The 22,366-nt window shown below is 38.8% G+C and overlaps 1 protein-coding gene across 9 annotated transcripts in view; it reads right to left on the bottom strand.

Annotated features, from left to right (window-relative positions):
* The window catches only part of PTPN13 (protein tyrosine phosphatase, non-receptor type 13 (APO-1/CD95 (Fas)-associated phosphatase)), a 223,360-nt gene that overhangs the window by 163,313 nt on the left and 37,681 nt on the right, over positions 1-22,366 (bottom strand). For all 9 annotated transcript variants that reach the window (XM_010833760.1, XM_010833762.1, XM_010833764.1 and 6 more), the window contains exon 2: positions 6,765-6,884. In XM_010833760.1, coding sequence (XP_010832062.1) covers positions 6,765-6,884 — 120 coding nt within the window. The remainder of the gene's footprint in view (positions 1-6,764; positions 6,885-22,366) is intronic.

Here is a 22,366-nt window from a genome sequence, read left to right as displayed (position 1 = left end):
TTTCTAAAGATTATCCAGAATTCATGTGAGAACAGCATTTTTAAAAAAAATTATCCAGAACTTAATTATCATGAGCCCCTGCATGAGTTCATCCTGATGTAAAAGCTAAAATCTTAAATATGTATACATTTTCAGATATAAGCTTTCCCAATCAGTTAATAAGATGAACTGAGAAATATATATATATAATTAGAAGTCATGATACAAGTGGACCTCTGATTATGAAATTCCTCCAGAACTTTTATTTCAATGGCCACATTTAATTTCCTAATTAAAGAAATTAGAGAGGCAAAAAGGTAAAATTCAGCTATCTTATTATTTACAAATGATATCTAAGTTACAATACAAATTATTTGAAAATTAAGGAAGGATTAAAAAACATACTAGGTAAATGGCAAGGAAACACAGGTGACAATATTAAGAGCAGAGGAACAGGATTTTAGGCGATGAGTAGTAAAAACGGGAGGGGGGAAGCTTATTTTACAGTGAAAAAAGATCCAACCCATTTAAATTAGTCATTAGCCATTATATGTATCATAAAATAGCACTAACACATGAAGTAAGAAAACAGACAAAAACATCCTTATAGTGAAAAGTTTAAACTTTCCCTAAGAATTTGACAGAGCAAGAATGCCATGCAATAAGGATATAGGAAAAAATTTTAAAGCACAAACATCTAACAAGCTTAAGTTATACCTTATAAATAGAAAAAACACATTCTTTTCAAATTCCCACAAATATCCTACAGGATATTACAAAAATAGACCATGTGGCAAGGCTGTGACAAAAATCTCAAAAAACTCTAAAAAGTAATCACACTGATCTTGTTTTAATATTCACAAGACAGTGACACTAAGGAACTTCTTACAAGAGAACCACTTGTCATCATCACCATCATCAAGATGCTTGGAATCACATCTGAATATGATATCTCTCAACAAGGTCATGCTTAGATATCATTATTCTATAAATATTTACCATAACAATTTTGTTTTTTAAAAAGGACTCAAATTACTAGAGTCTTAAAAACATGAAGAAATAATTTTCTTGACCTTCTGTTCAGTAATCCCCCAGTAGAAATGCTTATTTTCAGCCTTTATTTATACTAATAGGAATGTCAATTTGCACTGAAAAAGACACAGTAGCAACATACAAGTTCAAGAAAATAAAGGAAAAAAAATCCATAAGAACTGAGAGATTATATACCAGACACAAAAGGACAAAGAAAATCTAGAGGGGAAAACACATTATAAAAAAACAAATTTCTTGGAGTCCATTGTATTTTACCTGCTTTGTTCCCCATAACGTTCCCAGTATTATTCATAAATGTGTCTACCAAGACAAACACCATTCATCCACAAAATAAGCAAAGAAAATAGTTATTTTTATTTCAGTTTGTTAAAACAGTTAGGAGAAGAACTTGTGGCAAAAAGACACTACTAAAAAGAAAAAAGAAAAAAAAAAGAGTGTGCTATCAAATAAAAGGAATGAAAAACCAGAGATTTCAGATGTGCTGTGTTCAGTCGCTCAGCCGTATCCAACTCTTTGAGACCTCATGGACCGTAGCCTGTCAGGCTCCTCTGTTCATGGGATTTTCCAGGCAAGAATGCTGGAGTGGGTTACCATTTCCAACTCCAGGAGATCTTTCCAATCCAGGGATTGAACCCACGTCTCCTATATTGCAAGTGGATTCTTAACTACAGAGCCATTTAGGAAACCTTTAGATTTCAGTTAAACTAAATCAAATAAGCATGAGTTTCCTCCAAATAAATAGAAAACTCCAACTAGCAATCATAAGAGTTGGTAATCTCCAGACTGCCAAAGAACACAAATTCAATTTCTCTGTATCACTGATGTTATTCTGTGAGTTCAACGGAAGGCTTTATGATAACCAGATCCCACTGGGCAGTGTTTAAGATATAGCTGCTTCACAATTAATTTTATGAACACATCCAATAAATCTCTTTATTGTAATGGGCCAATATGTTATGCAATAACTGCATCTCAATGACAAGGACTTAATATTCAGATGTTTGATCTCTATTGAAAGTGCAAGTGTTAGTCACTGAGTTGTGTCTGACTCTCTGCAACCTAAGGACAGTAGCCCACCAGGCTCCTCTGTCCATGGAGTTCTCCAGGCAAGGATACTGGAGCGGGTAGCCATTCCCTCCTCCAGGGGATCTTCCCGACCAGGGATCGAACCCAGAGCTCTTGCAGCGCAGGCAGATTCTTTACTGTCTGAGCCACTGGGGAAGTTTTCAATCTCTATTAATGTTGCAAAATTTGAAAGAAAGAAACCCTTAGGTACTCACAGTGTGTGAGACGCTTTATATTCTATGAGTCATGGGCAGGGCAGTGATCTCCCCATTAGCATAATGAAAAAAGGCATTATTTCTCCCTCCTCTGAACATCCCTAGTACTTCCTGTCTCTATCACACATCTGGCACACTGTTTTGAAGTAGTAAACTTTCCACATGCACCTGGCTATTTGGTGCGTATGCCTTAAGGGCAAGCCACACCTTCTATTTATTGGAATCTTCCAAACAATACCTCACAAGTAGGAGATGATTTTTCAACATTAATGGACTGTTGGTAATTAGCTGAGTAATGCCACCAACATATCCTTCCTTCAACAACACCTCTGCAGCACGGCTATCTGCTCTGTACTCCAGAGGGCCAATACTTTCCTGAAAATTTTCTGAAAAATTACAATGAAGCAAACAAGGTCCACTGAAAATAACTAGGTTCTAAGTAAGTCATGTTAGATAAAAGGAATAAATTTCCTTTAAATGAATCCTAACTCTAATCAAAGATTATCAAATATCTAGGTTATAAAAGAATCGTGCTTCTGTGCTTAGTCGCTCAGCTGTGTCTGACTCTTTGAAACCCCATGGACTGTAACCTGCCAAGCTCCTCTGTCTACCCATTGAATTTTCCAGGCAAGAATACTGGAGTGAGTTGCCATTTCCTACTCCAGGGGCTAGAAAAATGGGATGGGTCCTAACCTTGTTTTAAGTTCCTGCCTCCGGATTGGAAAACGACAGCAGCAAAACAAAGTATCAGCATCTACCCTCACTCTTTCCCTGTGCTCCTGACTTTCCTTACTCAGTCAGAAGCCACCTAACCTCTAGACCTTTCGAAACATTCCCATGGCTCCTGGTCTTCAGCAATTCAACTGTATAATGGCTCTCAAACTTTAACATGCATCAGAACATCCCTAAAGATCTGCGGAAACACAAAAGGCTGGGCTCCACACAGAGGATTTCCTGTTCAGTGGGTCTAAAAGTGAAAGTGAAGTAGCTCAGCCGTTTCCAACCCTGTGACCCCATGGACTGTAGCCTACCAGTCTCCTCAGTCCATGGAGTTTTCCAGGCAAGAATACTGGAGTGGGTTGCCATTTCCTTCTCAGTGGGTCTAGGGTGAGCCTAAGTATCTGCATATCTAACAAGGCTTCAGGTGACATGGGTGTTACCCATCCAGGGATCCACTTTGAGAACTTTGACTATCCTCAAATGCTCCCCTATTTCTGTTACAATTATTGTGCTTAATTGTTGTTGTTGTTCAGTCCCTCAGTTGTGTCTCTTTGCTACCCCATGGACCGCAGGATGCCAAGCTTCCCTGTCCTACACTATCCCCTGGAGCTTGCTCCTACTCATGTCCGTCGAGTTAGTATGCCATCCAACCATCTCATTCTCTATCACCCTCTTATCCTGCCCTGAATTTTTCCCAGCATCAGGGTCTTTTCCAGTGAGTCAGCTCTTCGCATCAGGTGGCCAAAGTACTGGAGCTTCAGCTTCAGTATCAGTCCCTCCAATGAATATTCAGCACTGATTTCCTTTACCATTGACTTGTTGGATCTCCTTGCAGTCCAAGGGACTCTCAAGAGTCTTCCCCAACACCACATTTCAAAAGCAGCAATTCTTCGGTGCTCAACCTTCTTTATGGCCCAACGTTAACATCCATACATGACTACTGGAAAAACCATAGCTTTGACTATATATACCTTTGTTGGCAAAGTAATGTCTCTGCTTTTTAATATGCTGTCTAGGTTGGTCATAGCTTTTCTTTCAAGGAGCAAGTGTCTTTTAATTTCATGGCTGCAGTCATCATCTGCAGTGATTTTAGAGCCCAAGAAAAAAAAGTCTGTCGTTGTTTTCATTGTTTCCCCATCTATTTACCATGAAGTGATGGGACCAGATACCATGATCTTTGCTTTTTGAATGTTGAGTTTTAAGCCAGCTTTTTCACTCTCCCCATTCACTTTCATGAATAGGCTCTTTAGTTCCTCTTCACTTTCTGCCATAAGGGTGGTGTTATCTGGATATCTCAGATTATTAGATTATTGATATTTCTCCTGGCAATCCTGATTCCAGCTTGTGCTTCATCCAGCCTGGCATTTCACATGATGTACTGTGCATGTAAGTTAAATAAGCAAGGTGACAACATACAGCCTTGACATACTTCTTTCTCAATTTGCAACCAGTGTGTTGTTCCATGTCCAGTTCTAACTGTTGCTTCTTGACCTGCATACAGATTTCTCAGGAGGCAGGTCAGGTGGTCTGGTATTTCCATCTCTTTAAGAATTTTCCACAGTTTGTTGTGGTCCACAAAAAAAGGGTATGGCACAGTCACTGAAGCAGAAATAGATGTTTTTTGGAATGCACTTGCTTTTTCCATGATCCAATGGATTTTGGCAACTTGATCTCTGGTTCCTTTGCCTTTTCTAAGTCTGGCTTGAACATCTGGAAGTTCTCGGTTCATGCACTGCTGAAGCCTAGCTTGGAGAATTTTGAGCATTACTTTGCTAGCCTGTGAGACGAGTGCAATTATGCAGTAGTCTGAACATTCTTTGGCATTGCCTTTCTTTGGGATTGGAATGAAAGCTTTTTCCAGTCCTGTGGCCACTGCTGCATTTCCCAAATTTGCTGGCATATTGAGTGCAGCACTTTCACAGCATTATCTTTTAGGATTTGGAATCCCATCACCTCCACTAGCTTTGCTCACAGTGACGCTTCCTAAGGCCCACTTGACTTTGCATCCCAGGATGTCTGGTTCCAGGTGAGTGATCACACCATACTGGTTATCTGGCTCATTGAGATCTTTTTCATATAGTTCTGTGATTTCTTGCCAGCTCTTCTTAATATCTTCTGCTTCTGTTAGGTCCATACCATTTCTGTCCTCTATCGAGCCCACCTTTGCATGAAATGTTCCCTTAATTTTCTAGAAGAGATCTGTAGTCTTTCCCATTCTATTGCTTTCCTCTATTTCTTTGCACTGGTCACTTAGGAAGGCTTTCTTATCTCTCCTTGCTATCCTTTGGAACTCTGCACTCAGATGGGCAAATCTTTACTTTTTTCCTTTAGCTCTTGCTTCTCTTTTTTTCTCAGCTATTTGTAAGGCTTGCTCAGACAACCATTTTGCTTTTCTGCATTTCCTTTTCTTGGGGATGGTTTTGATCACCATCTCCTGTACAGTGTTATGAACCTCCGTCCATAGTTCTTCAGGCACTCTATCAGATCTAATCCCTTGAATTTATTTGTCACTTCCACTGTATAATGTAAGGGATTTCATTTAGGTCATACCTGAATGGCTTAGTGGTTTTCCCTGTTTCCTTCAATTTAAGTCTAAATTTTGCAATAAGGAGTTCATGATCTAAGCCACAGTCAGCTCCCAAGCTTGTTTCTGCTGACTGTATAGAGTTTTTCCCTCTTAAGCTGCAAAGAATATAATCAATCTGATTTTGGTATTGACCATCTGGTGATGTCCATGTGTAGAGTCATCACTTGTGTTGTTGGAAGAGGGTGTTTGCTATGACCAGTGCATTCTCCTGGAAAAATTCTGTTAGCCTTTGCCCCACTTCATTTTATATTCCAAGGCTAAAGTTGACTGTTACTCCAGGTATCTCTTGACTTCCTACTTCTGCATTCCAGTTCCATGTAATGAAAAGAACATCTATTTTTTGGTGTTAATTCTAGAAGGTCTTGTAGGTCTTCATAGAACCATTTGACTTCAGATTAATTAAAATCAATTTTAAAGTTGAATTCTTTCTTTAGATGAAGTTTGGTTTCTTTATCTACTATTCTAAATTAGAGTTGGACATAAGGTGTGAATGGCAAACACCATCTTTGTGTGGAGCTTTTCAGCACAATATCAAATGGTTTTGAACAAATAAAGGGTGACTCACTGTAAATTTTCTAGTTTCAAAATGTCACACAACCATTTGCACCAGGTAACCACCTCATCAGGCAGCACCACACTAGTTAATGAATTTTCATTATTCTGGGGATGCACATATAATTCTTTCTGCCAGGAATGTTTTTTCCTCCCTCTTACATGGTTATCTTTTCTTTTTCCAGGTCTAAGCTCAGGGGTGATTTATACAGGGAAGTCTTCTTTTTCTTCCTATTCACCAGGTCAAAACCTCCTACTATGGGCTCTCATAGTCAACCGATTTCCCTCCCTGGTAGTCCTTGTCATGATTGCATTTTTTTTACAGTTGTTTATATAAGTATTTTATTAACAGGTATTTTCCACACTGGACTGTAAGTTCTAGAGAGATAGGCAAGATTTTCAGTTTTAAACACTATGATATTTTCAGTGCTTAGCATACATAAGATGTTCCAGTGAAAGCGGCGAAGATCTGAGCTTTTTCAGTCCTAAGAGAGATAAAAGAAAGCACTGCTTTCTACAGTCTGCCACAGTAGCTGCTTTTCTGCGACACCCCCCCACCCCCCCTCCCCCCGGCCGCCCACACACACACTTACCTTTTCTGAATAGTTCTTGGAGGCTTTCGGCACTCTGATTTAATACAGCCCATATTTCTTCCTCCTGCAGTGGTCCACCCCGAACTTCCAGGGCCTCAGCTAGTGACACGTGCATATTACCTACGAAACAAAGGTAACAGATGGTCTACACGTCAGCCAATTCACTGCATTTGCAGTAGTGAAAGTTCTCCATCAGTAATGAGTCTATGAAGTCCCTGTCCACCTAAGTTCTCAATATGGCCTTCAGTATATACACTACATAGTCCTACAGCTTCAAGTAGTAGACAGAAAGGACTTAGAGGAAAAGAACTCTCACAACAACCATATGCCCTAGCCCAACACGGTCAACTTCAGAGACAGACCTGGAGAACGGCCATAGTGGTGTAACAGGGAAGAACAAAACCTGACTCCATGTTGGATCTGTTTCTTTGCCCTTTGCTTTTTGTTATGTTTGTTACTATAACCACTAGAAGGACGCTGTCTATAGCTAAAAGCATACACAATGGCCTGCCTCGAGGAGCCCTGCCCCTCTGACTGAATGTTAAACAAGTGCCTTCGTTCAATTCACAGGAAGACACTCCGACCCTGCCCACCTGTGAAAGGCTGCGGAGAAGAAATGAACACATCTCCTCTCTGATGCTGGCCAACCCAGGAGATATTTTGCAAGAATTACGTCTTTCTGATTTTACTTTCTCACCTCCTCCCCCTCTTATAAAAGAAACTGGCAACCAGACCCTGATAAGATGGTACTGGAAGACACCAGTTTGCCATCTTTTCAGACACTTGGATTCCTGAATAAAGTCGCTATTTCTCCTCTTCTGATTTACTGGCCTGTCCCATGGATGGAGGAGCCTGGTAGGCTGCAGTCCATGGGGTCTCGAAGAGTCGGACACGACTGAGCGACTTCACTTTCACTTTTCACTTTCATGCATTGGAGAAGGCAATGGCAACCCACTCCAGTGTTCTTGCCTGGAGAATCCCAGGGACGGGGGAGCCTGGTGGGCTGCCGTCTCTAGGGTCGCACAGAATCGGACACGACTGAAGTGACTCAGCAGCAGCAGCATGTGGCAAGCAGACCAAGCCTGATTTGGTGACAGTGGTGACTACTTCATGGCAGAAGAGAGACTCAAAGTACCAGAGACACCAAAACTACAGACAATTAAATCAAAGCAACCAGATTGGAGTTCCAGGTTTCATTCTATTCATCCAAGGTAGAAAGAATAGAGAGGAGACCCAATGACCATGGTGGAAAAAAGTTAGAAATAAGATGGACACATTTTTTTCCATTCACTGATTTCTATATTTCTCAAAATATACTATAATTTTGCACTAAGTAAACTTAAATATTTCTAGACTCAGCTTTTGCTGCCAACTTACCATTTGCCCCTGGCAAAGCCATTTTACATCTAAACTTCAGTTTTCCATATGTGACATGGGAATAATAACAAGACAGGAACAATAATGCCATTTTGAGGTGGCTGTGGTAAGGAAAGAAGCTATGCTCGTAATCACGCTTTGTAATCTAAAACACTATACAAGTTGAATTAACAGAAAATCAGAAAGGTGCCTCTGTTGTGACATTTTTGTAAGGTCAATTTTTTTTAAAGCATTCAATGTGTAGGCAATATATTGATGAAACAAGATTTTCCATGGGGCTCAACGATCCTTTTTTTCACTTTGGAATAGGGAAATGCAGCTAGTCAAAATCTTCCTTTATAAGTTTTCCTAAATTAACCTTCCTTGAAAAGAAAATTGCTCTTTGTAATGATCACTGAGATTTCTACACTAACCAAACTAAATTAAGAATAATGTGTATCTATTGATAGGCAGAAGCAGTGGGTTTGGAAAAGAAACTAGAAGGAGTAGAAAATGTTAAATACTTATTTTCTGTAATTATATCCTTCATTAAACTTTAAGAGATGTTTTAAAAATAAACATTTTTTTTCTGATAAAAGTTGACTTTGCTTACTCAGCTAGCAAGAAAACCTAATATTTTCTTTTAATTTACATTTATGACACTTTAACCCAGATGGAAAAACATCAACTACAGTTCTATACATGAGGCCAGCTTTGTGCTATTACTGTCCTTTTCACATGTTTACTATAGCATTTAATTCTTAGAGTCTGCCTTGAGGGGTGCCTACTTAAATGAGCAATGTGGTGGTTAGAGGGAAAATGTAAGATACTGCTTTGAAAAAGTCACAGAGTTTTATCCAGCTTGAACAAGAAAGGGATCATTTATCCAGATCCCCTCTCCTCCAACTCTCGAAGTTTCTCATGTATTTTATTATATGATAGCACAGTAATGGCACAGTTTTTGAATAAAAAAAAAAATAGAAGCTTCATTCTTTTCTAAAAGGTATCTGAATAATCTTCTACATAAAACACTATACTAAATTGGAAATTTCAACAGAAGATACTATTAGCCATCAGATACCAACGAGACTTGTGAGAAAGACTAATCTGTAGCAAAGTTCCAAAGCGATATGAATGAGAACCAGTTAGATAGCTCTAAAGCCTACACACAGGGTATAAACAGTAGGGAGAAAATTGCATAAAGAGAATTTCTTTGAAGACAGCTGTACTGATTCTCATGCTTCTTCCAGTGGGAGGCGGTGGGAACGGGTGTTTGGTATGTGTTCCCTGGAGGTAGGGAGGACACCATAGACTTGAGCTTGATACTTCAGGAATCTGAAGGCTTAGGCTAAGACAGCAGTCAGAGGGAGGAGAGGGCACACAAGAGAGCTGGCGGAGGAGGCCAGCTCTATTGACTCTGATATTAGCTGGGTGGGGGAGGGGAAGAGGGACGAGGAGCAGGAACACATAGCTCGGAGTTAATGAAATCTTACCCAGATGATGAAAATGTCCCCAAATTTAGATTGTGGCAATGGGTGCAGAACTCTGAAGGTATATTTTAAAAAGGTGAATTCTATGGTATGTCATTTATATCTCAATAAAGCTGTTTAAAAAAAATGGACTTTCCCTGGTAGCTCAGTGGTAGAGAATCTGCCTGCCATTGCAGGGGACAGGGGTTTGATCCCTGGTCCAGGAAGATTCCACATGCTGTGAAGCAACTAAGCCCGTGAGCCTACAAACTGCAACTACGGAGCCCATGTGCCGCAACTACTGACGTCCACGCACCTGGAGTCTGTGCTCCACAAGAGAAGTCACTGCTATGAGAAGTAACTGGAGAGTAGCCCCCGCTGGACACAAACAGAGAAAACTGGCTCAAAGAAATGAAGACCTGGTGCAGCCAAAAGCAAATTTAATTAAGTAATTACTTACAAAGCTGTTAAAAACATTCTACCTGGCGTACCGCCTGAGGTTCCCAGAGTACTGATGAGGAGGAGGAAGAAACGAGGAAGCATTAGAAAAGGAAGTATGAGGGGAGAGGGAGTAGAGGAAGAGGAAGAAGATTTGGGTATTGGCTAGAAGGAAAATCTTTTTGAAGTGTCACATGAAGGATAGCTCCAGTGGAGGAACCCCATGAAAACACAAGAAAAAAGGTCAGCCTTAAGCACACAATGAATCAGAGAGTGTGAAGCCATTTTATAACAAAAGGCTAGTAAAAAATTGTTTGCCTCTCTACCTTTCTTCCTACCCCTAGTTTAAATCCCGATGGAATCAGATACAGCAACTGGCAAATGGATGAGGAGATGAGCAACAAGAAGGGAAGCCAATCACACTGCTTCCCACTTACTGCTAATCCCAGCCAGGGGAAGGAACTGGTTCATCTTTGAATAAAGACTGAAATGTTAATTAATATATAGACAAGACTTTTAATTATCAGAGAAAGTGAAAGTAAAGTCTGAAGTCTGAAAGAAAGAAAGCGTTAGTCACTCAGTCATGTCCGACTCCGTAGCCCACCAGGCTCCTCTGTGCATGGGATTCTCCAAGCAAGAGTACTGGGGTGGGTTGCCATTCCCTTCTCCAGGGGATCTTCCCGACCCAGGGATCGAACACAGGTCTCCCACATTGCAGCCAGACGCTTTACCGTCTGAACCACCAGGGAAGGCCTAATTATTGGAGAAGGGAATGGCAATCCACTCCAGTATTCTTGCCTGGAGAATTCCATGGACAGAGGAGCCTGGCAGGCTACAGACCATGGGGTCACAAAGAGTCAGACATGACTGAGTGACTAACACTTTCTTTCTTTCAGACTTTAAGTTAAAGAAATAACATTATATTTTCAACATATGTGACTGCAGTTATTATTCTCAAAGGATGAATAGAGAAGCATGAACTTGAGTTTCATATAAAGGCAAAAGAATAACTTCCCCTAGCGAAGGTAAAAGAGAAAGACAGGAAGGAGGGAGGGAAAGATGGAGGGAAGGCAGAAAGAAAGAAAAGTGAGGGGTAAAATAAGATGCTTATGATTACCTATTGTAAAGCAAATGCTATATTCTCACACACACCATATTAAATATTAAGATACTGGTTTTTGTTGTTTAGTTCCAACTCTTTGTGTCCCTATGGACTGTAGCCTGCCACGTTCCTCTGTCCACGGGATTTCCCAGGCAAGAATACTGGAGTAGGTTGCCATTTTCTTCCCCAGGGGATCTTCCCCACCCAGGGATGGAACCTGTGTCCCCTGCACTGGCAGGTGGATTCTTTACCGGAGCCACCTGGGAAGCTTTGAGATAGGTTTTTAAAAAATATTTTTTATTGTGGTAAAAAGTCTTCTAATATAAAACATACTATTTAAACCATAATTAACTGTACAGTTCAGGGGCACCAGGTACATTCACATTGTTGTGCAACTCTCACAAGACCCATCTCTGAGTTTTTCACCTTCCTAAACTGAAACTCTGTCCCCATTAAACAGTAACTCCTCATTCTGCCTTTTAACTCCCTCTGCCAAATCCTGGCATCTACCAATGTACTTTCTGACTGTATGAATTTAACTATTTTAGGTATAAAGAAATTGGTTTTTAAAATAAAATCTTCCTATAAATAAGAATAAGAAAAATCAAAAGTAACTACCAGACAACAGAATTTTTTCTGTCTACAAAAATTACACCTTTATTGCTTGATTCAGTCAGGTCTGATTTATATGTTGTTAATCCTCTTTAAAATTTTAAAATTTGCCTATTTAGTGTAAGATCTGTATATATCTCTGGTTGGAATTTATTAGTCCACCAAAACATAGAAGGAATATATGTCTTTAGACATAATATCATCTAGCTAACACAAGAGATTAGACACTTTAAATGTATTAACTTTGCTAGAAAAGAGGTTTACTGTTTTTAAAAACGGCCTCAACCCTCTAATCACCCAGTCTCAAGATAACATGTTAAAGTGGTTTTCTAAAATTCAAGCAAATAACACATAACTATAGATTATAAATTGTCTACCATCACCAAGTTTGGCAACTACTATCATCATCATTTCCCTCTCTGTTATTTTTATTCACCTTTACTATAGCTCTCCAGATCAGTAAGTCTGAAGAAAGGGAATGAAGAAAGGGAATGAAAGAGATGCAGAAGTAGAAGAGGGATGCAACAAAAAGGAAGTAGAGAAAAAATAAATAAATCTTAAGAGGGAAAAAGTTATGAACATTCTAAAGAGTTTATTACTTTAACTGTTTCCTTTGGACACATTATGAGATAACCTGGGGTGCAGATAAATGACTGGCATTATTTTACTATCAAAAAGGTCTCACTTTACAATACACATAAGCATAAAATTCACTTTTATTTCCTTAAAAGTGGTAGGTTACATGAGAACCACATTGTTGGAAAGACTATCAAATAAATAATCATTTATTATTATGTTTTATTTATTATTGTGTTTTATTATCATCATTATGTTTTTGGTTAGTTCAGTCGCTCAGTCATCCGACTCTTTGCGACCCCATAAATTGCAGCACGCCAGGCCTCCCTGTCCATCACCAACTCCCGGAGTTCACTCAGACTCACGTCCATCGAGTTGGTGACACCATCCAGCCATCTCATCCTCTGTCGTCCCCTTCTCCTCCTGCCCCCAATCCCTCCCAGCATCAGGTTCTTTTTGAATGAGTCAGTTCTTCGCATGAGGTGGCCAAAGTATTGGAGTTTCAGCTTCAGCATCAGTCCTTCCAATGAACACCCAGGACTGATCTCCTTTAGGATGGACACTGGTTGGATCTCCTTGCAGTCCAAGGGACTCTCAAGAGTCTTCTCCAACATCACAGTTCAAAAGCATCAATTCTTTGGTGCTCAGCTTTCTTCACAGTCCAACTCTCACATCCATATGTGACCACTGGAAAAACCATAGCCTTGACTAGACGGACCTTTGTTGGCAAAGTAATATCCCTGCTTTTCAATATGCTATCTAGGTTGGTCATAACTTTCCTTCCAAGGAGCAAGTGTCTTTTAATTTCATGGCTGCAATCACCATCTGCAGTGATTCTGGAGCCCAAAAAAATAAACTCTGACACTGTTTCCACTGTTTCCCCATCTATTTCCCATGAAGTGATGGAACCAGATGCCATGATCTTAGTTTTCTGAATGTTGAGCTTTATGATTTTGGTTAATATAGGTATTATTGTCATGACCTTAATACTGTGCCCACAGAGTTAGATAAAATCACAAAAAGATTCTAATGATGTCATTTTAATCCTGAAGGATTTGTGGTACTCAGCAAATAGGAAACACATAAAAGTGATTTCAAAAAGAACTAAACAGTAAACAGATTGACTTGAATCCACTCAAGTGGTATGACAATTTGTCTGGGGATTGACTAATGAACTTGGACCATTTAAATAGATTCTAAAGAAACAGAACTGTAAGAGTACATTACCTAGAGACAAATGAAAACAAAAGCTCAACAGTCCAAAACGTATGCAGCAAAAGCAGTTCTAAGAGGGAAGTTTGTAGCAATACAATCTTATCCCAAGAAACAATAAAAATCTCAAGTAAACAACTTAACCTCACACCTAAAACAACTAGAGAAAGAAGAACAAACAAAACTTAGGCAGTTAGTAGAAGAAAGGAAATCATAAAGATGAGAACAGAAATAAATGAAAGAGACAAAGAAAACATGCACAAAGACCAATGAAACTAAAAGCTGGTTCTTTGAAAAGATAAAATTGACAAACCTTCAAGAAAAAAAGGGAGAGGACCCAAATCAGTAAATTAGAAATGAAAAAGAAGAAGTTACAACTGACTACACAGAAACACCAAGGGTCATAAGAGACTACTAGGAACAACCTTGTGCCAGTAAAACAGCCAACCTGGAAGAAATGGACAAATTCTTAGAAAGGGACAGTCTCCATATTGAACCAGGAAGAAATAAAACATATGAACAGACCAATCACAAGCACTGAAATTGAAACCATGATTAAAAACCTTCCAACAAACAAAGTCCAGGACCTGACGGCTTCACAGGTGAATTTTATGAAACATTTAGAGAAGAGTTAACACTTACTCTGAAACTTTCAGAAAGTTGCAGAGGAAGGAAAACTTCCAAACTCATTTTATGAGGCCACCATCATCCTGATATCAAAACCAGAGAAAGATACCACAAAAGAAAATTACAGGCCAATATCACTGATGAACATAGATGCAAATATCCTCAACAAAATATTAGCAATTTGTATCCAGTGATACAATAAAAAGCTCATATAACATGATCAAGTAGGATTCATCCCAGGGATGCAAGGATTTTTCAACATCTGCAAATCAATCGGTATGATACACCACATCAACAAATTGAAGAATAAAAACCATATGATCATCTCAATAGATGCAGAAAAAGCTTTTGACAAAATTTGACACCCATTTATGATAAAAACTCTACAGAAAGTGGGCATAGAGGGTACATACCTCAACATAATAAAGGCCATATATGAGAAACCTGCAACTAGGTCACACCAATGGTGAAAAGCTGAGAGCATTCCCTCTAAGATCAGGAACAAGACTAGAATGTCCACTCTTACCAGTTTTATTCAACATAGCTTTGGAAGTCCTAGTTACAAGGGATCAGAGAAGAAAAAGAAGTAAAGAGAACCCAAATTGGAAAAGAAGTTAAATTGCCACTGCAGAGGACATGATACTATACATAGAAGATCCTAAAGGTGCTACCAGAAAACTACTAGAACTCATCAATGAATTTTGTAAAGTTAATACACAGAAATCTGTTGCATTTCTATACACTAACAATGAAAGATCAGAAAGAGAAATTCAAGAAGCAATCCTGTTTACCACTGCATTAAAAAGAGTAAAATATCTAAGAATAAACTTACCAAAGAAGACAAAAGACCTGTACCCCCAAAACTATAAGATGCTGATGAAGAAAATTGAAGAAGACATAAACAGATGGAAAGATATACCATGTTCATGGATTGGATGAATCAATATGGTCAAAATGACTATACTACCCAAGGCAATCTACAGATTCAATGCAGTCCCTATCAGATTACCAATGACATTTTTTAACAGAACTAGAACAAAAAAATCTCAACACTTACACGGAGACACAAAAGACACTGAATAGCCAAAGCAATCTCCAGAAAGAATAACAGAGCTGGAGGAATCAGGCTCCCTAACTTCAAACTGTACTACAAAGCCACAGTCATCAAAACAGTATGGTACTAGCACAAAAACAAAACAAACATATAGACCAATGAAACAGGATAGAAAATCCAGAAATAAGCCCAAGCACCTACAGTCAATTAATCTATGACAAAGGAGGCAAGACTACTCAATGTTGGAAAGACGGTCTCTTCAACAAACTGTGCTGGGCAAAGTAGACAGCCATAAGTAAAAGAAAATGAAATTAGACCATTTCTTAACTCCATACACAAAAATAAGCTCAAAATGGATTAAAGACCTAAGTGTGAGGCCAGACACTATAAAACTCCTAGAGGAAAACATAGGTATAACACTCTATGACATAAATCACAGTAACATCTTTTTGAATCCATCTCCCAGAATAATGGAAATAAAAGCAAATATGAACAAATGGGACCTATTTAAACTCAAAAGGTTTTGCACAGTAAAAGAAACAATAAGCAAAATGAAAAGACAACCCACAGATTGGGAGAAAACATTTGCAAATGATGTGACCAATTAAGGCATTCGTTTTCAAAATTTACAGTTTATGACACTTAATAGCATCAAACAAACAACCCACTCAGATGGCAGAGGAGAAGGATGTGTGCTCATCTCCTGCAAGAGCACCAAAATTGCAACTAGCTGTCGAACAACCATCAAAAGGAGGACACAGGAACCCACCAAAAAAAGATTCCCCATGTCCAAAGACAAAGAAGCAGCTGCAGAGAAACGGTAGGAGGGGTACAATCATGATAAAATCAAACCCCATACACATCAGGCAGGTGACCCACAAACTGTACAGTAATACCAAAACAAACAATGACTCAAAAAATGGGCAGAAGATCTGAATAAACATTTCTCCAAAGAGGATATACAGACGGCCAATAGCACATAAAAAGCTGTCCCACATCACGAGTTTTTAGAGAAATGCAAATCAAAACTACAACGAGATATCACCTCACAACAATCAGGATGAAATGAAAGTGAAAGCCGCTCAGTTGTGTCCAGCTCTTTGTGACCCCATGGGCTATACATTCCATGGAATTGTCCAGGCCAGAATACTGGAGTGGGTAGCCATTCCTTTCTTCAGGGGATCTTGCCAATCCAGGGACTGAACCCAGGTCTCTCAAATTGCAGGTGGATTCTTTACCAGCTGAGCCATGAGGGAAATTGACAAGTAACAAATGCTGGAGCAGTGTGGAGAGAAGCCCTCCCACACTGTTGATGAGAATGTAAATTAGTACAGCCACTATGGAGAACAGTATAGAGGTTCTTTAAAAAGCTAAAAATAGAGCTACCATATGACCCTGCAATTCCACTCCTGGGCATACATCCAGAGAAGAACATGATCTGGAAGGATACTTGCACCTCCAATGATCATTGCAGCACTGTTTACAATAGCCAAGACATGGAAGCAACCTAAATGTCCATCAACAGAGGAATGGATAAAGAAGATGTGGGGTGTGTGTGTGTGTGTGTGTGTATATATATATAGGAATATTACTCAACCATTAAAAAGAAGGGAATAATGCCATTTGCAGCAACATGGATGGACCTAGAGAGAGTCATACTGAGTGAAGTAAGTCAGACAGAGAAGGAGAAATACCATATGACATCCTTTATATGCAGAATCTAAAAAGAAATGATACAAATGAACTTACTTAAAAACAGAGAGACTCACAAACTTAGAAAATGAAGTTATGGTTGCTGGGGGGAAGGGATAGGGAGTCTGGGAAGTCATGTACACACTGCTATATTTAAAAAGGATAACCAACAAAGACCTATTCTATAGCACATGGAACTTTCCTCAACATTATGTGGCAGCCTGGATGGGAGGAGGGTTTGGGGTAAAACAGATACATGTATATGTATGGCTGAGTCCCTTTGCTGTTCACCTGAAACTACCACAACATTGTTAATTGGCTATACTCCAATACAAAATTAAAAGTTTAAAGTCTGGAGGAAGAAAAAAGAAACAGGACCGTAAGAGAACCTGTTTCAAGAACAAAGCCAACTATAAAACAAAGATGTGCCACTAGTTTGGAGCATAGAGACACTCATCGTTGTCTAAGGACTAGCTAAGGTCATTAAGAAATCACAGTGAGTTGAGAAAGCAATCCCCAAAGTTACAAACATCTTTAATTCATAAAAATTTCATAAAATTTTAAGAGCAGAAAGCCCATATATTAGTATCTGTACATATTTGGTATTTTAGCTGTTTATAATGTTTAAGAAAAATAGGTCCGAATAACAGATTTGCTTGTGATTCCAATTTAAATAATGTAACTGAGAAAATGATTTGATTTCAGGCTTATATAAAATATCACAAATACCACTGGAAAATAAAAGAACTTAAATCTTAGCATATTTACAAGTTTCCATTCATTACAGACTTCTTTAAGTACTCAGGATTTTGTGGCGGGGGTGGGGGTCAGTCAGACAACTGAAATACTTTTAGAAGTCAAAAAATTTTAAATAAATGTTCCAGGGATTGAATCCATGCCCTCTGCAGTGGAAGGTGGACCACCAGGGAAGTCTCTAGAAGACAATTTTTAACTGTATGAATGCAGTTTAAAACAATTGAGGCATTTTAATTAAGTTTGAAAATAGGATCATATACTCAATCAAAAGGTCCCCTAAAAGTGACTACAAATCTTTTCTACAAGTAAAATAACTGACCTTAGAAACTTAACAACTAGGTTTCAGAATTTGTAATTTAATAAGAATATTCATTTAAAAATAATTTTCAATAAGCTTTGCTATATACAGTATGTATTTTTTTAAAGTTAGCAGAAAAATCATTGTGATTCTGGATCAGACAAATTTTTCTTAGATACAACATCAAAATTACCCTTAAAAAATGGTTACGAGTTTCAACTTCCCTGGTAGCACAGTGGATAAGAGTCTGCCTGCCAGTGTAGGAGACGGGGGTTCAATCCCTAATGCACATACCGCAACTCCTGAAGCCCATGCACCTAGAGCCTGTGCTGCACAAGAAAAGACAACTCCAGTGAGAAGCCCGTGCGCCACGAACTAGAGAGTAGCTCTTGCTCTCCACAGCTAGAGAAAGCCATTGTGTAGCAACGAAGACCCAGCTCAGCCAAAGATACATAAATAAAAAATAAAAATAGCAGCGTGTACATGTTGATCTCAGGCAAGAGTTAAAAAAAAATGTTAAGAAAAATGTTAAGACTTCATCAAAATTAAAACTTCTGCTCTTTGAAAATAATTGTTCAAAGAATAAAAAGAAAAGTCACAAATTAAAGGAAACATTTACAGATCACATAATTGATAAAAGATTCATAACCCAGAATATATAAACTATCAAAATACAATAGGAAAACAAACAATTCAAATTTTTTACATCAAATTCGCAAAAGATTTGAACAGGTGTTTCATCGAAGAAAGAAAGTACATGGATGGCAAATGAGCATAAAAAGATGCTCAACTTCAATAGTCATTAGGAAAATGAAATTAAAACAATGAGATACTGCCACACAGCTATCAGAATGACTAAAATGAAAACAACTGACCATACTCAGTGTAGCCAAGGATGTGGAGAAACCGGAACTCACACACAACTAGTCCGAAAGTAAAATGGTACCTTTGGGGAAACTAACAGTTTCATAAAAAGTTTAATATAAGCCCACTTACTATAGGATCTAGCCATTCCACTCCTAAGTATTTACCCCAAAGAAATGAAAGCTTATATCTACACAAAGGGAACGGTTCTCAAAACTTTCTGAGATGCTCTTCCCAGGTTATAATCCTCAAATTCGTCTTAAATAAAACATTCAATTTCTTAAAGAAATAAAAAGACTTAACAGCTTTATTTGTAACAGCCCAAAACTGGAAACAAGCAACTGTCAACAAGTGAATGGATAGACTGATCTTAGTATATTCTCACAATGGAATATTAGTCAGCATAAAAGGAATGGACTAGTATTGATACATGCAACAACATGAATCTCAAAATAATTATACTGAGTAAAGGAAGCTAGATCAAGGAAAAAAAAGAGAGTATATGCTTTATAATTACATTTGTACAAAATTATAGAAAGTGACAACTATAGTTATGACAAATAGCTCAGTTGCCTAAGGATGGCATTGTGCCATGAAGAGGCAGGTGGCAGTGATTACAAGCAAGCGTGAGAAAACATTTGGGGATAATGGATACATTCCCTACCCCGATGATGGTTCACAGGCAGGTGCACACGTAAGTCAAAAACTCAGCAAACTGCACACAATACGTATAGTCTATTATATGTCAGTTATGCCTCAATAAAGCTGTTAAAAAGAGAAAGCAAACTAAACCTGACCAAAGCCAGGACAGCATTCCTTTTCTTTGTCCTGGGAAGCTAACTGCATTTTTTTTTCCCCCAGAAGAAACCAAGCCCCGACAACAAGCAACGCATGCTTTAAAAAGAAAAAAAAAAATTTTTTTCTAAAACAGGTCCAGGGGAAAATTAGGAGTCGGGTCACACAGCAGGAGGTGAGTGGCAGGCCAGAGAGTGAGGCTTCATCTGCCACTTCCCATCACTTGCCTTACCACCATCTCCCTCACAACTGTCTTCCATAAAACAGGTCCCTGGTGCCAAAACGTTTGGGGACCGCTATTCTAAAAGTTAGGTGGCTCAGATGGTAAAGAATCTGCATGCAATGCAGAAGATCCAGGTTCAATCCCTGGGTTGGGAAGATCCCCTGGGGAAGGAATCTTAAAGTTAATTTTTCTCCCATTAAAATAAAATCTATTAGACAAATCAAAATCTACGGCTAGGCTAAATCTAAGATTTTCCTTTCTGAAACAGCCAAAGCGTATCTAAGACGCTGTATAGCTTATATTATTCAAGCTAGAATATGTGGCTTGATAACACAATAATTTTGTAAAAACCTTTATTCAAGATAGCAAGCTCTTGTTTTTCTCTCAACTTCTAATTTCCTAAAGCATTTAGACCTGAAAGTATAATTACGAAAATTATAGGCCATGTGAAATAATGTGAAATTATTTCTACCTTTTATCTGTCAATCCAAAAAGAAACGGTCAACACCAAGCCAGATGTATACAAAGTAGGAACAACAAAAGCACAACTAGATCTCTTAAAGACTTAAAGCTCATCTCCCTAATTTAAAAAAAACAAACAGAATATTTCTCTTCCATTAGAGCGTATGTACAGATCAAGTAGTAGAGAAAATGTTACTGCCCACTGTAATCAGAAAAAGACTAAGAAAGAATTGAGATTTTAAGGAGAAAAAGAGATAAAAGTCAGTGAAGTTTTAATTGGATGTTGCCTCAAGGTAGAGAATAGCATGTGTCTAAACATTTTTATTGATGTTAGAGGAAAGCTTAATATTTGTCAACTTTTCCATTATACTTTTCCAGTGAGAGAAGAGAAACTAAAACACAAGTCTAAATTGCCTTTCTGGGCCTCTGGCTCAAGTCAACTACTTGTCTAAATAGAAATCATATATGCCTATTCCCTGTTTTTCAAAGGGCAGCTTCAAAAAACCAAAAGAAGCATTCTGGAACTCTTTTATCTCTCTGGATCATTTAAATTTAGGAGAAAAGTAAATTGAGGGGAAAACCTCTAGTCTCACATGTGTTATATTTTTCCTCACCAACTGGGATGTACCAACAGAAAACAAGGTAATGGTAGAACTTTAGTTCTGAAGTTCGGTTTTTCTACATCACCTCTCCTCTCCACCCACTGACTTTCGTTATGATCACTGCTTTAGAATACCTGGTTGGTCGTCTTCAAGAAACGTAGACTTCGGGGCTTCCCTGGTAGCTCGGTGGTAAAGAATCTGCCTGCCAATGCAGGAGACAAGGGTTCCATCCCTGATGGGGGAAGATCCCACATGCCAAGAGCAACTAAGCTCATGCATCACAACTACTGAGCCCAGGAGCTGCTACTGAAGCCCGAGCACCTAGGGCCTGTGCTCTGCAACAAGAGAAGCCACAGCAATAAGAAGCCTGCTCTCTGCAGCTAGTGAAAAGCCTGAGCAATGCAAAGACCCAGCACAGCCAATACAAATAGATAGATAATTTTTAGAAAAAAGAAATGTAGACTTCAAATGCCTCAGGATAACAGCCAATAAAGGAAACAAATACGATGAGGCACAAAAGTCCATGAAAAAAAATTCCTATTTGCTTTTCATATTGTAATAAACAAATGAATGTTGTAGGCAGAATTCAGAGATTGTCCTCAACATTCCCTTTCCTGTTGTGAATTGCCTATGGGGAGGTACAAGACCAGGAGCTGAGGGATACTCCAGCCAACAACCAGCAAGACAATGGTTCTATGACCACAAGAAACTGAATTCTACCACCAACCAGTGAATGTGTCATGGGACTGAGAGTCTCAGATGTTACTGTATTCCCAAGCTGACACTCTGATTTCAGTCTGGTAAAATCCTGAAAAAGGGAACAGGATCACGTGTACCCAGAATCCTGACAAACAAGAAGTGCAAGGTAATAAGTGTGAGCTAAATTTGTAGCAACTGAAAGTGGGATTCCATTATGAATGAGAGTTGGTCGCTTAGTTGTGTCCAACTCTGCAACCCTATGGACTGTAGCCCACCAGGCTCTTCTGTCTATGGGATTCTCTAGGCAAGAATACTGGAGTGGGTAGCCATTCCCTTCTCCAGGGGATCTTCCCTACCCAGGTCTCCTGTGTTGCAGGCAGATTCTTTACCATCTGAGTTACCAGGGGACCCTGGGATTCCACTACAACAGTGACTAAAAATGGAGGAGAAGCTTCGGAACTGTAGTGAGCAGAAGCTGGAAGAATTTTGAGAAAGCCTAATTCGCCTCAAACAGATTTTTAATAGATAACTGGACTTCAACCTGAATATTGTTGGTGAGGGCTCAGAAAGAAACGAGGAACACATTATTGCGAACTGGAAGAAGGGGAATCCGTATTACATAGTGGCAGAAATCTTATGACATTGTATCCTACAGTTAATACGGAAAGCAGAACTTCCAAGTGGCAAAACTGCACATATGATACAAAGGAGACTTCCAAGAGAAGTGTTAAATATGCTGTCTGGTTTACTCTTGCTCTTTATAGT

The sequence above is a fragment of the Bison bison genome, unplaced genomic scaffold (genome assembly GCF_000754665.1).
Source record: "Bison bison bison isolate TAMUID 2011002044 unplaced genomic scaffold, Bison_UMD1.0 scf7180017863888, whole genome shotgun sequence".
Classification (NCBI taxonomy): domain Eukaryota; kingdom Metazoa; phylum Chordata; class Mammalia; order Artiodactyla; family Bovidae; genus Bison; species Bison bison.
The sequence above is the reverse complement of the archived record's forward strand: the minus strand, read 5'-3'. Positions and strand labels throughout refer to the sequence as shown.